Source organism: Polypterus senegalus, chromosome 5, assembly GCF_016835505.1.
Source record: "Polypterus senegalus isolate Bchr_013 chromosome 5, ASM1683550v1, whole genome shotgun sequence".
In the NCBI taxonomy this organism is placed as follows: Eukaryota; Metazoa; Chordata; class Cladistia; order Polypteriformes; family Polypteridae; genus Polypterus; species Polypterus senegalus.
In genome coordinates, this window is record NC_053158.1 from 76259566 (window position 1) to 76280366 (window position 20801).

Consider the following 20801-nt stretch of genomic DNA (forward strand, 5'->3'; position numbering starts at 1 on the left):
AAGTTTATTTTTGGAATCTGGTAGGCAGCTCATTAATGTTGTCCTCCATTCATTGAACATGTCAAACCATCGATAATGTTTTGTGTATTTTAGTAAATGATTACTTTATGTTAGGTGATTACTTCATAGGATATTTTTCCTTTCACTAGAAGCCATAGAAAAAGAAGTATCAAATCTTAATAAGATGCAGTATTGGGTGCCTTCATCTATAATGTATGCATTGTGAAAAATCATAGTTTAACTGAATCTGGAGAATGTTTCAGACCAGTTTGATATTTATTTTTATCATTAGTATGCTGCCTGTTGTAATGGTCTCTAATAAACTTCTTGGGACTCCTGTGCTTAATCATTGCTTACAAACTTATATTTTTATTTTAGCTGCATTAAAATATTTTTTTTTCTGTTTAATTGGTAAAGAATGTACAAGGGTTAATTTGGTGCTAGGATCAGCCTTTAGTTTTCTAAAAAGATGAACTGGTGAATCATATTTGTTCTCAGCTCACAACTGGCATTTTACTGTATATGTAGGCATAATCATGCAAAAATAAAATTTACCCTCTGGGATTACTAAAGTATACCAAAAAAACATGTCAACATTATTACACTGTGCTGTCTTCATTGAGGCATTCTAGTCTAATGTTCATGAAATATTTGTTCTATCTTTAAGCAACTTTATATGAGTGTCTACTTTCTGTGCTAACCAATGTTGAAAGGCTTCACTGGTCTTTTTACTATATATGCACTGCACATATATTGTTGGTAGCCTGTTAGAACTTATGTTGCCTGTGTATAGGGGATGCTGTTATTAAATGAAGAAAAGTTATTTAAGATTTTGTACTTAAAATGTTACTTTGTATGCGGCGCAGAGACTGACAATCCACAAAAAGTTGAATATTGAGAGAAATCATCTTATGATGTATTTGAAACAATGCTTTTTGCTACATCTACCATATTTAGTTTGATTTTGACAATCATAATGTGGTTTGGAATAACTTTTAATTTAAGAAATCTGTAAGAGCCATTAGTTGATTTCTCTTCTGATATTAGTAATCCTGTACTCATCTATCTACTACATAATAAAACACTAAAGTCCGTGTGTCTTGACCCTTAAAGCAATTTGATTGGTCATTTTGACTTTGGTATGATTTGTCTAATTGGCTTTGATGACGTGATCAAAAGCGTAAGTGCACATGTTGAACACATGAGGAGGAGTAAAGGCATAAGAAGCACAATATGAGTTTCCTTCAAAGGTGTAAAGTATAATAGCAGATAGGAGGTGAGCTAGGCACCTCAAAATGACAGCATCTGAAAAGCAGGCTATATGGTAAAGTGATAAAGAGAGGTCCTGGTACATGAGGATACCAAGGAAAGGTGCTAAATGTACAAATATGCAAGGGATATCAGATATTTCAAAATGTATTTTATTATCTCTCTTCAACAGGGCATATAGGTAGTATAACATGTGTAATACCCAGTTGTAAAGCAGTGTTCTCTTTAGTCTATATCTTTACCAGATGATCACTTCAGTCATCATCTTTAACAGATTCTTTTCATTCCCCATCCCACCAATCCCAGATAACACAACACTGCCTCCAATGTTTTGGTCACAATTCTTCTAATATAACACCTGTAGTGTTGCCTATTTACTGAAAAATCTAAGACGATTTGATCTTGGTGTGTGGATATTTTTCACATAGTCAGTGTGCTACATACATCATTAAACAATTTCTGACCTTGTGTGAGTGACTAAGTAGTTTATGCTATAGACTAAGTTTGCAACCACACAGTACTATCACATTATGTCCACATAAAGAAGTAGTGACTGTATACACAGTTATTAGTCACATGAGAATAAGAGATTATTACAAAATAGTGAGGATTCATTTAAATAAGATTGATTTTGTATTTTTATACTCTAATAAATCAAAATTATGTATTTATTTAAGTTTTGTTTTCTTATGGCATGAAGTCTCTAAACCATTCCCTCATTTCCTCAAGACCTTCTAGTTTACTGTTTTTTTCCAGTAATTTCTATAAACTAATACATTAAGCAAATGATAAAATGTCACTGAGGTACATACTCTGGCAGCTTAATTTCAGGAAAAATTAAAAAAATAATTATTCAAATATTGTTGGTTGTATATCTTAAGTATGTGTTAGTGGAATACATTGGTCCCATTTAGATCTCATTTTATCCCCACACACCAAAAAATACTAATACAACATTTTGTAGTAGATCCCTATTGAGAGAATTAGATTTTTTCTAATTTTAAGTTGTGAAATACATTTTGTTTCGCCTTCTTGACACTTTTTGTTGTTGATCAGTTAGTTCTTATTTATGCAGTGTCTCTAATTGTACCATCATAAGGCATTTAACAGAGTAATTCAATTTACATATGTAGCATTAATGTGTCACAGTGCAATCTTTTTTTTTTAAAGAGATATATCCTTTAATCTGAACCTGCTTATTGCATTGCAGGGCTACAGGGAAACAAAGTCTGTCTAGGCCAGGGGATGGCAAAACGCAGAGCTGCTGTTTGGCTGTCTGCTTCTGCCTTTGAAGTAGACTTAGTCTATGCTTCTTGCATTGGTGTGGTTAGAACACTGCTGAGCCTACATAGCACTTCAAAAAATACAAAACATTACTTTATTGATTCTTGGTGTCTAGTGAAGTTCATATTGAATAATATTGCTCCAATTATTACCATTTTTCATCTTTAAGAGTGTGAAAATATTTTGTAAAGTAGCCTTTCTGTAAAACTGTATCGAAACAGATCTGAACAAATCATCTCATGAGTCAGCTAAAACAGTTTTCAAAAAAAGAAAGAAAGAAAAGACAGAGTATTTAGAGATGAGTGGACATAGGCATGTGCATTCACATTTACTTCATCAGGTTTTCCCCATGTGTTTATCATTCCAGGAGAACGTTCAAAAAATAAAATAATCAATAAACTTCACAACAAAACATTCATTGTCCATTGAAAATATAAGGCTAGAGATTCTAGGAAAGCAGAAATCACTGACTTTAAACTAAAAGCTGAGTAGAGTAATGTAATGTTATCAAACAGCTAAAACTTGCTGCTGCTAGTTTTGTGGCTTCTCACAAGATTATAAAACATGGAATGCCTTTCACTGATGCTGAATACATTAAGAAGTGTTTTAACAAAACAGTGAAACATCTCTAAACTATTTAAAAAATAAAAATGATATAATTAAGAAAACTAAAGACATGCCAATTTCCACATAGTCAGAATGAGGACTGTGGACATGGCACACAATAACAGAACCTTGTGAAATTGGAAAGACAGCATGCTACTTTAGCACAGAATCACAATTGGAAAGAAATGCAGAAACTTACAAACTAGGACCAATCTGTCTTCGGTACTAGGTCTTTTTACCTGGTATTTACAGTAACTTGAAGAGGTATGCTTTTGGAATCCTGTCCATTTTTGCGTCAATGTATTTCTGTGATTTTTTTGAGCGTGGACTATATGAAAAGTAAACTCTAAAGCCGTCAAATAGCGTTTTCAGTCTTGGTTGAGAATCAGACTGTCTTTGAAAAGTCCAGACATCGAGAAGCTTTCCAAAGATGTACAACACATAGAACAGGGAAGTTGCAGATTTTACATTTGCCGTTATGATCAAGCAGCCATATTAAATTTTAGACAACCACGATATTTCAGCATACAATATATCGGTTCAACATTTACATTATAGTTTTTTTTTTTCCAGATAAATGCACATGTGCATCAGTGAGAAAATTACATACTTGCTTCCTAAAGCAGATTAAATATATACACTTTTGTTATAAAGCTGATAGAAGACAAGAAATAACTTCCATTTTGTCTATTTTTTGCAGGGTCCTTAAAAAAAGAAAAATGCTCCTAAAATATTTATAGTAGATTACTGCTGTAGAAAATTGACCAAAAATATAAAATAATTTAGTTTTAAAGTTAACCAAAGATGTCAAAGTCATTCTAAAGTTGATGAAACACTGAAAATAATGTGCTTGTTTACACTTTGTTGTTGGTATCATATAAAAAAAAATCCTTCTAAGCTGTTTCAAATAAATACTTGGTTCCAGTAAACTTTACAGCTCCAGTGGTTTTTTGTTATAAAATTTTAAAAGTGACTCTTCTTCTCATTTGGGCTGCTGAACCTTGGTTTGGACAGAAACCAGTCCTAAATAGAATAGCACTCTATTTCATAGTATACTTACTCAAACATCCACTCAAACATCCACCTTAGGGCAATTGTTTTATTTACCTGTTAATACTAGAATCCCTGAAACCTACGAAAAATCTTGTAATCCTGGGACATCTGTGTCAATTCAGCACAAGCAGCCTGCTATCCCATCCCCCCACCGCCGCAGCTCAACTTGGGCAAAAGGTCCTCCCAGCTCAAGGGTCTTTATCCTGGGTGTGAGGTGTGTGGAGTTGTATAGGGTAAATAATATATCGTTATTTGGAACACTCGCATTTCATGTGTGTTCCGTGTCTACAACGATCTATGTAACTGTAGGATGACAGGAAATGCAAGAAGTGTTGAATAAAGCAAACATTTTTCATGTTCTAGTACTAATGACAACATTTTGACATGTAGTATATAATGTGTGAAGACTGAAGTCCAAATATCAAATAAACACTTTCACAAAGGTACACATATAACAAAACAAGTGCGCTTTTATTCAAGAATATAACCGAAGAAAAAGAAATCGGAACTCTTTCTAGACCTCCATGATGAAATTGTGGTGAGGCATAGATCAAGGCACCATTAAACATTTCTAAAGCTTTGAAATCCCTCAGAGTGCAGTGGCCTCAATAATTGTGAAATAGAAGAAGTATGAAACCTCCAGGTCTCTTCCTAGAGTTGCTGCCTGGCCAAACGGAGTAACCAGGCAAGAACAGCCTTGATCAGGGATGTGAACAAGAGCCATGTGGTAACACTAACATAAACACATTTAATTTGAATCTTTACAGTGGAGTTTTCAAAGTGTACTAAGTATTTAAAAAGAAAGAATACTTTGCTAATGTCCTTGCTCTAGCCTTTCAGTTTCATTTTATTGAGAATTGATTTTTCTTGTTTTCCTGCCATTTGCTTTTCTGATGTGGTGCTTGCCCTGTTTACTTTTGTGTTTATTTTCTAAAAAACAACACAGCATTGAGTGCTTTTCAGCATTTTTTTGTGTAGTTGTTTCCACTTTTTACGGTTCCAAGATGAATTACTTACTGTAGATGAATTACTGTATTTTCATTTAGATTTGCCCACTTCAGTACAGTTGAGGAAGCCTGATTACATAGACAAAAAAGAACACATAGTTATTTGTTTTCACTCACCATATTTATTTCTTATTATAAGAACTCTATAACAGATCAAAGGAGCACTATGTAAGCAATATTTTTATAATTAGTAAACAAGACAATGTGTATATAAGCAACTTGCCAAGAAATTAAAATGTATTTAGTGTTGTGGTATTTTCTAGAGAAAATAAGAGTGCAATGGCACTCTGCTTGCAAGCAGTAAGGCACTATCTATTCCCTCTACAGGAAACAAAAGCTGTATTATTCCTTTCTCTTTAACTCTCTTTGTCCACTCATGTGGAGTTTGTCCCACCGGGGTTGTTAGACTGCTGTAATCCAAACCCAGGCATCTTTTTAGACTCTGTTAAAAGGTAAAGTCGGGCCTTGCAACCAGGGTGTTTTTATCAGGACAGAGTCCTAGTTGCTAAGGAGGAAATCAGGAAGATACACTTATTAGTCTAGTGTGAGGGCTCATCTCCTCCTGTGTTACTCTGTTTCATTTCCCTATAAAAATGAGCTATGATCATACACATTACATTATTTATTCAGATATTATGAACTAGATTTACATCAAATTTCTTAGCCTGCTTATTTTATTATAGATTTGAATTGATTCAGAACCTATTTCGCCACAACATGTGCAAATCGTACTAACCCTGGGTGTGATGCCAGTATGTCAAAGGCAATACAGTCACATATTTATGCAGAGCTTCAGCTACTTTATTTGTTTAAATGAAAACTATTTCTAAGTGGAGTGGCTTACAGTTTTTACATGTGATGTCAAGTATGTACAGGAATGCATTTTCCTGAATGGATGCAGTAATGAAATCATTGAAACTCTACCATTTCTCTTGATGGGTAAAATCATTTTAGACTGACCTTTTAACACAAAATCAGTAACATATATGCCACTGTGAATTATCATTACAATTTAAGTATTTCCTTAGAGTCCATTTCTAACTATGATCCAGTGGTGTGATTCATAAATTTTTTACATTAACAGAAAAATACTGCTCCAATCACTAGAGATGGAGAACAAATTGACACAGGGTTCACATTTTTGTCATGATATAGCATTAATATCCTAAACCTCTGCATTTTCTTTTTAGTAATGTATACATATAGATATCAGCATTTCTAATATTTGTGATGCACCATCTGTGGGAATGTAAATGCAAAACATTTTATTGGTGCATACATGACAATGCATTCCAACAGGTGGTACACCAAAAGTAGCAGCATTGCTGTAGAGATTCCTATACCAAACATTCTGCCAGCATTTAACTAAGTGTTTGGTTTCATGTTAGCTTTCACAATCTTACAGCGAAGAAAAGGCTAAATATGATTTATTCAATATGCAAACACTGTTGTGTTTAAACTAAGTTGTCTGCCACTCTATTGACTAGTGCCATTCATCTGTTGATTTTCCAGTTGATCTGTCCAGTTTATCTTCTTCTGACATTTTGTTTGTTCCCATAATGACTGACTACAGTGTGCTACAAAAAATAGATAGTGAATTAACATGAAACCTTTATCAGTACTTAAGAAATAAAAATTTCTTTATGTATGAAATTTGAATGATTTATTGAGATGAAAGTAGTATATGAAAATTGTAATCATTCTGATTTCAATTATTCATTGACAGTCCTAAAAACAAGGAGTTATTTCACAATAAATTGCAATATATTAGCATTGAGTTGAAATCCTATTTTAAAAATTCAGTATTATATTTTGACCTGAATTACATACTACCCACTATATTTTCCTTCAACAGATTGACATAGAAATCAATGGTGAACCTGTAGAACTTCATATGAAGCTAGGAGACAATGGAGAAGCATTTTTTGTTCAAGAAACAGAAGAAATAAATGTGAGTTTCCTCATTTTAGGTGCTTTTCTTATATTAATAAAGTATTTATTTTTTAAAGCTTTTTTGCCAAGTATGTTTGAATATTTTACTTGTTTGCTTCTAAAGTAAAATGTTTAAGAAGTGTTAAATATAATCCAAATCCTGACTTTCCTAACTTGACCACATTCAGCATAAATATATTATACACAAGTTAACATTGATTTATATCTGGCAAGAACTGGTGTGACTTTATTGGTTTAAATGTGCTAATGTAAAAAAGAATGCTAATCCCATGGTTATCTGCATAATTGTTTACACCTCTCATAAATAAGTGTGTTTATATATGTAAGCTTTTTCAACAAATGTTTAAATTGTATTTTAATTGACTGTTTTTAGAAATGGCCTTTTAGTTATTTTCCTTGTAACAACTAATTTTTGAACTCTGTAACTATTTATGGCACTTTTCTAAGTAACAATTACAATTATTTACATCCTGCTTCAGTCTGAGATAACATATTTTCAAACCTGCCTACTTCAATTCTGGGCTGTGGAGGGTCAGATCATATTCCAGCAGCATTGAGCACAAGGCCTGAATCTGGCATCAGTCCATCACAGAGCCAAGTAATGCACACATCTCCACTCACATTCATGAAGAACCAATATTGAATTAGCAGTATAGAATAGTAGCAGTATAGAAAGGATGAACATGGGCTCAAAAGTTGAGGGACCAACCCAGTACTTCCTCTTTAAATAATAGTGAAAAATGATGCAAACAAAAATACTCAGTCACTGATGTTAAAACAATGTACATCCCTTTTAATGAAGCATGTCTCTGTATCACTGTCTCTCTGGCTTGCTTCAAAGCCTGTTCAAATCAAAGCACACAAATTTCTGTCTGACGGTTCTTTATATATCCCTTGGGGCATTAGGAGAATGATCAGGCCTCACGTGACTGTGGTCCTTTGCAGCTGAGGAAGGAAAGACAAGGTTGTTACTGTCTGCACCCCCTCTTCTCCCATAGTGTTATCGCTTACCTTATCAGAACCATGAGGGTGCCCTCTTTGCACACATGTGTGACAGCAGTTCACCTAACACTCATACTTTTGGGATGTGGGAGGAAATTCAGAGTACCCAAATAAAAACCCATGCAGAGAAGGGTAGTATGTCACAGCAAATGAGAACTGAATTCCATCCATGGATGCTGGATCTGTAAGACAACAACACTTACCACTTTACCACCATACAGCTCCTACACTACCATGACAATGGCAGGTAAAGTGACTTGCTCAGTATTACATAAGCAAATTTCAAAAAAGAAAATCTACCCACACCTCTAGTGTGTAACAGATGGATAATAAGCAAAGCCACATGGTGTGTTTTAACTTCCACATATGGCCAGACTTTGTTTGCAGTTTATTACACGGCTTTGTTTCCAAAGAATCAAGTACTTCTTTTATGGCTGAATGAATTATGGATTCCAAAGATCCATTTTCATCAAGTACCATGTCTTCTAGGGTTTCTGCCTTATGTCCATTCATTATTCCTCTGCTCTGTACTGGCATAAACAGGTTGAGAAAATGGGTAGGTGGAAAAAGAATATTAGTACTTGTAGTCTGTCTGCAGATTTACAGGAAAACAAGAATGGCTCAGGCTGAGCCTTTCAGAATTCTGCTTCGAATTGTCAATTAATTACTTTTAACTAATTGTTTATTTCAAAGTATTTTGCCTGGTAAAGTTAGAGTTAGCACTTTTCTTGTACAGAACATTATAAACTCCCTGCCTAGTTACTTTTGTATTCTTTTCTGCACAGTAGCTTGATATGACTATATGTTTGTGTTATTTAACTGATGCCTATTGAATTGAAGTGAATGACTGACCAATTTACAGCATTAAAGGCAAATCAAATTAAATAAATGATGCCAATCTCCTATTTTAGTAAAAGGCCACTGTCAAATTGTACTTTGTATTGTACTTTGTATTTGTATTTTCCTCCTAAGCAGTAACATGTAACTAAGCTAGTTTTACACACTCCCACAAAACCTACATCTGAAAATAAATGTAAGGAATACATTTTGAGCAAAGCTTCTTTTTATTTTTCGCTGCTGCCTCCAATAAAGTTACGACTATGTGTTTATTCTGTCTTTTAGAATTCATTGAAGAGTAATTAATTGTTTTATGTCAGTTTCTTCGAATTACTGTGTTACATATCTTTCCTTATAGACATGGCTGAAAATATTTGTGGGAACAGTTCAGTTCTTGATTATTCTACAAAGACATTCTAAAATGTCCTGGTCAAAATTATTGGAATCTCTTAGAAGCTTTAAGAAGTCATTGTCTCATAGTGATCCTTCAAGCAGACTAATGCCTTGTAATAACTTACATGTGTCTTCAGTTTTGCAGTCACTCATTAAGTCAGTTTAAATGGAGCAAAGAACTCACTCAGCAGTTTTGTACCACTAAACAGGAAAATAGTAGGATAAACAGAGAGTTGTCTGAGGAGGTAATGAAGAAGGGATGGCCAATGGCAAAGCTACAAGACCACCATCTCCAAAGAACTTGATGCTCTTGTGACCACCTTCGCAAATATTATGAAGAAGTTTAAGGGCCATTGGACTATACAGGGTGGTCCAGATCTAATTATGCAGATCCGGATCGTCTGGATGACTTTGATTTATGCGGGGACGATTCCTGTTTGGCGCGAATGTGATTCTTCATGTTTTCAGTTCGCACACTTCTCGATTGTCCGGGATTTTTCGTGTGATTTCCTATGTAATAAACTTAATAAGTTATAGTGTAATAAAAATTGCATAATTAGATCTGAACCACCCTATAGTTAACATCCCTCATGTACAAAAACTGACCCAAGATCGAAGAGAATGATTGTAGAGAAAGAACCAAGGAAAAATTAAGATTGTTAAAATGTTGGAAAAAGTACAAAGAAAAACTATAAAACAGCCTTCAAATTCAAGGTGCAGCAGTTTCAGGTCAAATCAATTATTGCTGTCTGGATGAAAATAACTTCCATGGAAGAAGACCTCCTAGAAACGCAACACTTCTAGGAGAGAAACACAAACAAGTTTGGGTGTTCATCACAATTCATGTTGACAACCTGCAATCTGTCTGAGAGAGTGTCCTTTGGACAGATGAAGCAAATCAATAAGTTTTATTTACCAATAGTTTTTTGATAAATCACATCAGCTCTGTGTTCACAATAAAAACTGAGCTTTCAAAGAAAAAAATACTATCTCTACAATGAAACTTGGAGGAGGATCAGTGATATTTTGATGTTGCTTTGTTGTGTGTTTGAATCTGTGCAGGGCACAATAAAATCAGAAGATTATTGGGGTATTTTGGGATTAAACATACACCAATTATCATCAAGCTATATCATTTTTTCAAGTTATCAGTCCTCCTGTTGGACAACAACATAACACATACCTCAGAAAGCACCCAAGAGTGGAGGAGAAAAAGGCATTGGACAATTCTGAAGCTGCCTGATATGAGCACTGATTTAAAAACAATCTTTAGGTGGAAAGACCTAAAAGTCACAGTTGGGAAAAAGAACCCATTAAACCTAATAGAACTGAAGATGAGTGGGCCAAGCAACCAGTTGAGAAGTTAGAAATATCACTCATAGCTACAGAAAGCATTCCATGGCAGTTATTGTCTCCAAAGGCTATCCTACAAAATATAAGGTTAAGGGTACCTATCATTTTTGCCCTTCCCATTTTTTTTCTTTAATGGTTTAAAATAATACAGTAGTTTCAAATATGATATAATAAATTATGGATACCAGGTACTTTTGTTAGTTTCAGCTTAGAGAAACTTATGAATTTTTTCTCTTTTGAAGTGAAGGGTGCCGGTATTTTTGATCATATCGGTATTATAATGTGTGTATATACTGTACATATTGATATATATCAGCATTCAGGTTAAAGGATCTTTCTTGGGAAGTAGAGTATGAAAACAGATATTTTTTCTTTAGCTGTTTAAAAGAACATTGCCATCTTTATATTATTCCTTGTTTTAATAAAAAATGATCTGCAGTAAGATACAGGTGCCGGTCATAAAATTAGAATATCATGACAAAGTTGATTTAGTTCAGTAATTCCATTCAAAAAGTGAAACTTGTATATTTGATTCATTCATTACACACAGACTGATGTATTTCAAATGTTTATTTCTTTTCATTTTGATGATTATAACTGACAACTAATGAAAGTCCCAAATTCAGTATCTCGGAAAATTAGAATATCAATTAAGACCAATGCAAAAAAAGGATTTTTAGAAATGTTGGCCAACTGAAAGGTATGAAAATGAAAAGTATGAGCATGTACAGCACTCGATATTTAGCTGGGGCTCCTTTGGCCTGGATTACTGCAGCAATGCGTGTGGCATGGAGTCGATCAGTCTGTGGCACTGCTCAGGTGTTATGAGAGCCCAAGTTGCTCTGATAGCGGTCTTCAGCTCTTCTGAATTGTTGGGTCTGGCGTATTGCATCTTCCTCTTCGCAATTAAGGTCAGGCGAGTTTGATGGCCAATCAAGAACAGGGATACCATGGTCCTTAAACCAGGTACTAGTAGTTTTGGCACTTTGTGCAGGTGCCAAGTCCTGTTGGAAAATGAAATCTGCATCTCCATAAAGTTCGTCAGCAGCAGGAAGCATGAAGTGCTCTAAAACTCCCTGGTAGACGGCTGCATTGACCTTGGACCTCAGAAAACACAATGGACCAACACCAGCAGATGACATGGCACCCCAAACCATCACTGACTCTGGAAACTTTACACTGGACCTCAAGCAACATGGATTCTGTGCCTCTCCTCTCTTCCTCCAGACTCTGGGACCTTGATTTCCAAAGGAAATGCAAAATTTACTTTCATCAGAGAACATAACTTTGGACCACACAGCAGCAGTTTTGTCTTTAGTCCAGGCGAGACGCTTCTGACGCTGTCTCTTGTTTAAGAGTGGCTTGACACAAGGAATGTGACAGCTGAAACCCATGTCTTGCATACATCTGTGCGTGGTGGTTCTTGAAGCACTGACTCCAGCTGCAGTCCACTAATTGTGAATCTCCCCCACAGTTTTGAATGGGTTTTGTTTCACAGTCCTCTCCTGGGTGCAGTTATCCCTATTGCTTGTACACTTTTTTTCTACCACATCTTGTCCTTCCCTTCGCCTCTCTGTTAATGTGCTTGGACACAGAGCTCCGTGAACAGCCAGCCTCTTTAGTAATGACCTTTTGTGTCTTGCCTTCCTTGTGCAAGGTGTCAATGGTTGTCTTTTGGACAACTGTCAAGTCAGCAGTCTTCCCCATGATTGTGTAGCCTACAGAACTAGACTGAGAGACCATTAACCTTCCTCTTATGTTAGCTTTCTGTTACTATCTCTTATGTTAACGGGTCGGTTTTGACCCGTGTCTTTAATCAGCCATATTACCCTCAAAACAATTATTTATCATCCAACTTTTTTTCCTTACGTCTTGGTTACTTTGTTACGCTTCCTTGTCCATTAAAAAAATGTTTTTAATATTTTTGCTGTGACTTCATGAGCTTTTACTTTAACAGCATACCTCTTTTTCAATTTTAAAAAATGATTAAATGAACCTCAAGAGAATTATTTAAATAAATAAAAGGTTGTTATGTTACCTGACTATCACTGAGGGGTATTAGAACACATCTCTTAAATAAATTTGTTATATATATTTTTTATTATAATATTAATTACTATAGTAACATCTATGGTGTTACGGGTCAAATTTGACCCATATATATTTATTTCAAAGAAAAAGGCAAAAAGGTTTTTTCAAAAATAACTTTAATATAAATAGAAAGCTAAACAAGTAAATCTCAAAATGTGGATTTGCAAGGTCAAACAAACAACGAACAATCAAGCAAATCAAACCAATAGAAATGAGGCACTAGTTCCAAAAAACGTCTTTGTGTACAAGAACATGCATGTGCATTTAGATGCATGTGTGGCAGAAAGTGACACTTTTAGTGTGTTCTTTGCAAATATATTTTTTGCAGTAGAAGCAGAGTACGTCTGTCTTTCTTTCTTTATTACTAGGGCAGACCGGACAGCTCTTTCTTTTAGAATCAGGTGGCCTCAGTGGGGTTGTGGCTGTGGCTGTGTAGGTTGATGTTGAGGCAGTGCTGGCCGAAGAGGATTCTGGCACTGATGCTCTTTGTGTTGCTGATGGTGTGGAAGGAGTGCTACGTGAGCTCTGCAGCTGTCTGACCAAGGCTGCAGCGGCTGGATCCCGGGGCACCCGTTCCCTTCGCTCAATGTGAGCCTTGATAAGGGAACTTCCTAACTCCTCAAGAAACATTCTCTGCTTGTTTTTTCTGGTTGAGTTCCACCCTAGGTGAATGTGGGTCCACAACACAAATGCATTGTATGCAGACACATCTAGAATGTTATAAAACACAACCATTGGCCATCTGCTGGCCATTCTCTGGCAAGTGTAGGTGGCAGTCAGCTTGTCCAGGTTGTCCACTCCACCCTTGTTTTTATTATTGTCCAAGATAATTATGGGCTTTTTGTCACTTGCTGATGACACGTCTTTGTGAAAAGTGGACATAAGTATCACACTCCGGTGTTTTTTTGGACAATATGAAATCACCGTGGTGGTGTCTGTAAAAGCAAATTTTGAAGAAAGTGGAGCCCTGTCCTTCACCTGCAAAATTTCGGCAGGCAGCTCAGGTTTATTTTTTTTACTGTGCCCACCATGGTAAGTTTCCACCTGAGAAGTTCTTGTCCAAGGTCATAGCTGGTAAAGAAATTGTCACATGTGATATTGTGACCCTGCAGTCCAGTAGTCATATCGAGAACTACACGTTTTCCTTGATTTTTCTCAGGAATGCCACTTGCATGTTTGCCTGTGTAAATCTGCAGATTCCATGCATAGCTGGTTTTTGCATCACAGTCTGCCCAAATTTTTATGCCGTATTTCCCTGGCTTACTAGGCATGTACTGCCGGAAAGGGCATTTTCCACGGAAAGGGACAAAACGTTCATCTACTGTTACCTCTGGCCCTGGGTTAAACATCAGTGGAAGGAGCTGCACCCACCTTTCCCAGACATCCCTGATGGGAGCAAGCTCGTCAGATTTTTCTCTAGTTTGTTTTGTTTGTTCAGGTAAGGAGACACACAGGCAAAGAGAGAAGCCCCTCAAAGTGTGTTTATGATTTTTGTTTTGACCCTAACTATTGTTTTATAACCTTAAATTATAACTGGGTCAAAACTGATCCTACCAACACAAAGGTAATGATTTTCACCAGAGCATTTTATAATTTAGTACATTTTTTTTTTTGTTTTATTTTAATTAAATACAGATTCCTGACAAAGTCAAAAAGCCTTGATACAATAAACAAAATTAGGTAGTAGTTTTTATGCATTTAGCTGATTAGAGTGTGGCACCAGGTGTCTTCAATATTGAACCTTTTTACAATATTCTAATTTTCCGAGATACTGAATTTGGGACTTTCATTAGTTGTCAGTTATAATCATCAAAATTAAAAGAAATAAACATTTAAAATACATCAGTCTATGTGTAATGAATGAATCTAATATACAAGTTTCACTTTTTGAATGGAATTACTGAAATAAATCAACTTTGTCATGATATTCTAATTTTATGACCGGCACCTGTATATCATTGATATAATTTGCATTAGAATTGTTTCAGATACTACAAGAAACCTGTTTTTTGAGGTGTTCTATTTTATATTTAAATACATGACTTTCAAATACCATTTGTTTGCAAGTTTATACTTTGTAATTTTTTATTTTAATTTGTTGTATTCTTCAAAAGGAAATGGTCCCAGCTCATCTTGCAACTTCACCAATCCCCACAGAAAACCAAATGTTCTGGAATGTTGAAGAAGATGACGAGTCAAGTTTGAAGCCTGAGTTCTCTTTAAATTCAAATGATCAAGAGTCTATGGTGCTAAATGTAGGATCTGTGAAGAAGAAAAAGAGAAGGAAAAAGAAGCATAAATTAGAGAGCAGAAAAGAAGGGATGTCTTCAACTCCAGGGAATGAGGATATCTTTGAAATAGAAATGAGTTCTGATGAGGAACAAATTATGCATTCTTCAAGGTAATTTAAAAAAAATTCTAAATAAATAAATTGCATATATTCGGTACATAACACAATATGAATTTTTAGTATTTCTGTGAAACCTCGGTTAATGGTGCATTGTTTGAAGCTGTGTAGTTGCAGGATAAGTAAGTTTAGTTTCAGTTCATTTTATTTTTCTCAATTAAATTAAATGCAATTAGAATATGTAATGATCAAGCATATCTTTAATACTGACCATTTGCAGAATGGAAAGACACCAGTGCTCTTGTTTGTTAGTCAGGAATATGAACCCTTTAAAAAGTGTATAAATAATAATCAAATCAAAAATAAATAATTTTTTAGCTGTGTAAAATATCTTGGTCACTGATGTTGTAATAGGTATTTTGCTAAGTTTCTTTTGAGTAAAGCAGAAAAAGGTGTACAAATAAATGGACTAATATAAGAGGCAGTAAGGAAGAAGAAGATATTCTTTCTTGCAGTTTATCATGTTGACCAACGGGGCTAGTGATCTTTTAATGTATATGGCAGCCTACTTGTGCCTTGATGAAAAATATCAACTTGCACACCTTCCATCTATACCAGAAATCACAAATATAGGATAATGAGCAAATTAATGGATTTTGAAAAGCACTATGCAGTGTAGAGCCTACATGAGTGCTTTAGTCTTCATGTGGCTTCTTAGTTAAAAAAAGAGGTGAATAACTTCCAATTCATGTAAGATTGTGAAAACTGTAGTGAGTAGTAAGAGGGTTATTTGTGTAAAAATAATATTTTAATGACAGCCAGCATCCAATGAGTAAGATCCTACTAAGCAAATGTGTTAGAAATTGTTTGCTGGCCATTATAGTAGTAGACAAAAACAAAGCATATATTCTACAATTTACCTAAACTTGAAAGATGCTTAAAAATACAGTTATTCATCAAAATTAACCCAGAAATTCAGAACCATTTAATTTAGATACCTCTGTTGAAGCTAAATTTGAAGCTGGTAATGGGCAAGCAACAAAAGGTTATTGATAAGAGAAGAATGCATCACCAAGGTTAAGTTTGTCAGCCGTGCCTTTTTTTGGATTGGTTAAGATGTTTTGTTCATATTCTATTGAGATTGCCTATAATCAGAGACCTTACTATAAAAACTAAATAATTGCCATAATTGAGAAGGATTAACTAACATGAAAGTGAGAATGTCCATAGTCTATTTGAAACCATTAAAGTAACCTTTTTAAAATTAGTATTTAAAATTACGTTACTTAAAAAGGATGCCTGCTGACAGCTAGAAAATGTGTTGTGCATACTATAAAGGAACAGGTATATCATGGGGGAATAAAATATGAATGAATTAAATATCCATCCATTATCCAACACGCTATATCCTAACTACAGGGTCACGGGGGTCTGCTGGAGCCAATCCCAGCCAACACAGGGCAGAAAACAAGGGCAGAAAACAAGTAACTAATCCTAGGCAGGCACGGGGTCTGCGGAGCCAGCCCACAGAGCAAGGCATGAATTAAACAGATGTAACAGATGTAACTAATAATAAAGAAATTAATATGTGGTTAATCCCAATTATTTAATTCAAATATTATTTACAACTACTGAAGTAAATTAAAAGGATCAATCAATTTGTAGAGGATTCCTTTGAGGAATAAATATTTAAAAGTCATATAGAGGTAAGGTACGGGGCACTCTCCTGGTTGACCAATTTAAAAAAATAAATAATTGCAACATATTGTTTAAGTGCCACAACAAATCCCTGATACTCAGTAAGAACAATAATGACTCAATTAAAGGCAACAGTAAATGCAGAAGTATTGTAAGTAAATATCCTGGGATATTTACATCTCCAGAATTTATTCTAACCCCAGTCTACATACATTATTGGTTTGTTGTGTAAAGAATCTTAAAGATGACAAAACAATGAATAGTAATTATCTGTATGATTGACAGAATAGACAAATATGGTCAGCCTTCCAAATGAAAAAGTTTGATTTTATTAGTGCATTTCTCTTAGGCCTTAGTCTGACATAACTGATCCACTTGTTTGATGCTGCCACTGGAAACTAATCCTATAATTCTGGGGCAATTGATTCTCTTCGATTTATCTCCAAAAACTGCTTTTCCAGCTGTAATCTCCCTGAGTCTATACGCTAAATAAAGGCTGCTTTAGACCCCATCCTATGGTCTTCACTCAAAGTGCTGGATTTACTTTCAGGGTTAGGATAGCCCTATATTTTCAAAAAGCCCTCCATGCTAAAGGTTCCTCTGGTGACCCCTGGGGGTCCTGAATTGTCAGTTTCCCTAGGAGGGCAACATTTCCAGGGCAGCCCTTTCACTGCCTTCCCACTTGTTTTGATAAACTTCCAGTCTGCAACCATGTGTTGCCCTCTGTCAACCTTGAGGTCTGTTAAATGGATGGTCAATAATTGTGCAGTATTATACAATCATTAAGTAATGAAAACATTTTACTACTCATGGTGATTACAAAGCATGACATTTCACATATTTAAAATCCTCATCTTGTAAGTGCAATTGTCTGCAGCTTTTTCATAATCAAACTTAGTTGGACCTGGTCCCTCCAGGAAAGTCAGCATCACATTAAAATTAGACACATTACACTGGTCTACAAAAAATATGTTTTGTTTGCTACTGGGAACTTCAGAGCAGCTTTTTAAAGTTTTTTACACTGATTCCATATATGAAATCGGAATAAAGCTAGCATGTCAAGTACACATCATTGACGTTTTGACACTTTTGAAAATCAACATATCAACAGGATATTTGGAGTTTGGAATATGTCCCACCAAAATGGTTTTGATGTGTTTATTCTGAAAACAAACCAGAAGATTATACTAGAAACACATTAAAGTATATTTATGTCAGTTTACCTCAATATAAAAGTGAGGTCAGCGTGCTCCAAAATGTTTGAGGCACTTGCTTTTGTGCTTGTACTGCATATACGTCTCTCTTTGCAAGAACCAACAGTAGTCAATCATCATCATGCTCGGAGTGTATTTTTCCCGATATCAGTTTTCTGTCACCTTTATATCTTGATTAAATCTTTCCCCATGCTCATCGCTGACATCGTCCAGATTTGGTGGAAAAGTGTCGAGATGAGAATGTAAAAAATGCATCTTCAGTGACATTCTTTCAAAAGCTTATATGCTTTCAGCAGGTTCTCCACAAGCTCAACATAATTCTCTGCTCTGTTACTGCCAAGAAAATTCTGAACAACCCACACGAATGCTTCCCATGCTACTGATTCAGTTGGCTTCAGTTTCCTTTTGAACTCATCATCAAGCATCAGTTCACGGATATTAGGAACAACAAAAACACCTTCCTTAATTTTATCTTCACTTTTCTCAAGATCAAACTTATTTCTTAAATGCATTGCTGTTTCTGTCCATCGCCTTGACAGAAAGTTATGTTGAATCTAATGAACGAAATGTCATGAAATGCAATGTTATGTTTAACAGTAAAACCACTACCTACTGCAGTGTCATGTCTGAGTTGTGTCATTATGCTTTAGAGTCACATAAGACTTGGTAATCAGTAACAAATATTTTTTCTGCAAATGAAAAATTAATAATTAAAAAAATATAGTAATGTGTGCCAAAATCATTTATCTCAATGGCATCCCTAGTGAAATTACCAGTATTTATCAAAATGGTTATCTGACTTGACAGTCCATTCACCCTAATTGTCCAAGACCTGGAACTTCATAAGTAAAAAATTGGACGTGCTGGATGAAAACGGTTTTCAGATTTGGAGTCAGCAAGTGAAAGCTGTTAAAGTAAAGGTGAAAGACTCCCAATAGCAGAATGCTTGTTGATCAGTGTTATTACAATCTTCTGGTTCATGTTATACTTCAAACTAGAATTTATTCTTCTTAGTGTAAAATGTCTCCTTTCACATTCAGCTGTGCTCGCAGATACTTCGATCAGTATGATTGTATGGTTAGTTCAGCATTGTCTAGTCAGGAAAAAAATCTCTTTGAATGCTGATGTTGTTATTTTAATCAGTATTTATGTTGTATTTTGGATCTAGATTTTTGTATGACTGTCCTTAATGATCAATTTTAATGCAACAACTGTTACTTGTTTAGTATACTGTAGTAATAGTTTGAAATCATAAGACTGTCATTTTAATATAATAATATAAAATAATTTCAGCTGCCAAATGTTGGTCATGAGTTTCTGCATTGACCAGTCTTGAAACGCAGGGAAAGCTTTTCATATCCAGATTTGCTTGACCACTATTAATCTGTAACCTATTTCTTGTTACATTAACAACCTAAACTTTATGTAGACCTCTGGCAGTTTGCTACTTACCTTTTCATCATTTTAGGTCATTCATTGCCTATCAACTAATTAAATCTGAAGAAAAACTGGAAAAACTAAGGTGTTCCAAAACTTTTGACTGGTAGTGTAGATAAAAATGAACACCTGCATCCTTTACAGTGTCTAATGTGCATGATGCAGTGCTTGGTTTTTCAGATTTTTAAAATAATCAATAAAAGATAACTTTGTCAAAGTAAACATTAAACTGACCAGTTTTGCATACAGTATATACATACATATGTTATCCAACCCACTTAATTCAATTCAGAGTCATGATGGGGTAGAGTCTAACCAAGCAGCACCTGGTATAAGACATTAAATAGCTGTGGACAGGCTACTAGTCGATCAAAGAGACAACTCATACACACATTCACACACACAAACATACTCACATTGGACCAACTCAGAATCACCACTTAATCTAACCAACTTGTCTTTGGAGAGATGTACCTTTACCTTTGTCACCAGAATAATGCTGTAATGTGTTAGGTCTGTCATGAAATGACTTAGATTGACAGAAACATCGAAAGAGTTTTAACTGATCTACTATGAGAACTTAAGGAAAACAATTTCCAAGAATGCTTCGGGAGACAACCCTGAACATAATTTGACCAGCTGAATGATCTGTGTATGGGAGATTATATTTTTTGAATGTAATATGATTTCTTCAGAACACATAATAACATACTGACCTGCAATATTTTACTACTAAAATCACAGGTTTTTGTAGAGAAACTCATGCGCTTAAGACACCAGAGTTTTATTTTATACTTTTTGGAACTGGTTAGATACTTTTACTCCCGTACCTGATGTCTATATCAGGTCTCTTGGTCTCTGTCACTTCTTGGTACATTCATAACACAACACTTTCAACTTAAAGCAAAAAGTAACAAAACATTTGGCGTAGTGGTTTAGATTTTAGATACAGTATAAACTGCAAGGCTGCCAGTTCTGTCCTTATCACTATGACACTGAATGGGTCACTCAAACTTTTAGTGCTTACTTTCAAGAAACGTGAAAGTAAATGTACTTTAACTTGTAAACTGGTTTGGTTAAACTTGTCAACTAAATTAATATATGCACAAAAAACTGAAAAATGTTGAAGACCAATTTTTAAATATTTCTATAGTAGTTTTCCATTGGAATTTCAGTTTTATTATGCAGAAACACAATTTTTGAATCAGAACATGGCTGCAGAAGTTAGTAAGTCTGCCTGACAGCTTCCAGGACAGG

The 20801-nt window shown here is 35.0% G+C and overlaps 1 protein-coding gene across 2 annotated transcripts in view; it reads left to right on the top strand.

Moving 5' to 3' along the window:
* lpin2 (lipin 2) overlaps positions 1–20801 on the top strand; it is a 112974-nt gene that overhangs the window by 46831 nt on the left and 45342 nt on the right. For both annotated transcript variants that reach the window (XM_039754840.1, XM_039754839.1), the window contains exons 3-4: positions 7075–7170; positions 14963–15249. In XM_039754840.1, the coding sequence (XP_039610774.1) occupies positions 7075–7170; positions 14963–15249 (383 nt within the window). The remainder of the gene's footprint in view (positions 1–7074; positions 7171–14962; positions 15250–20801) is intronic.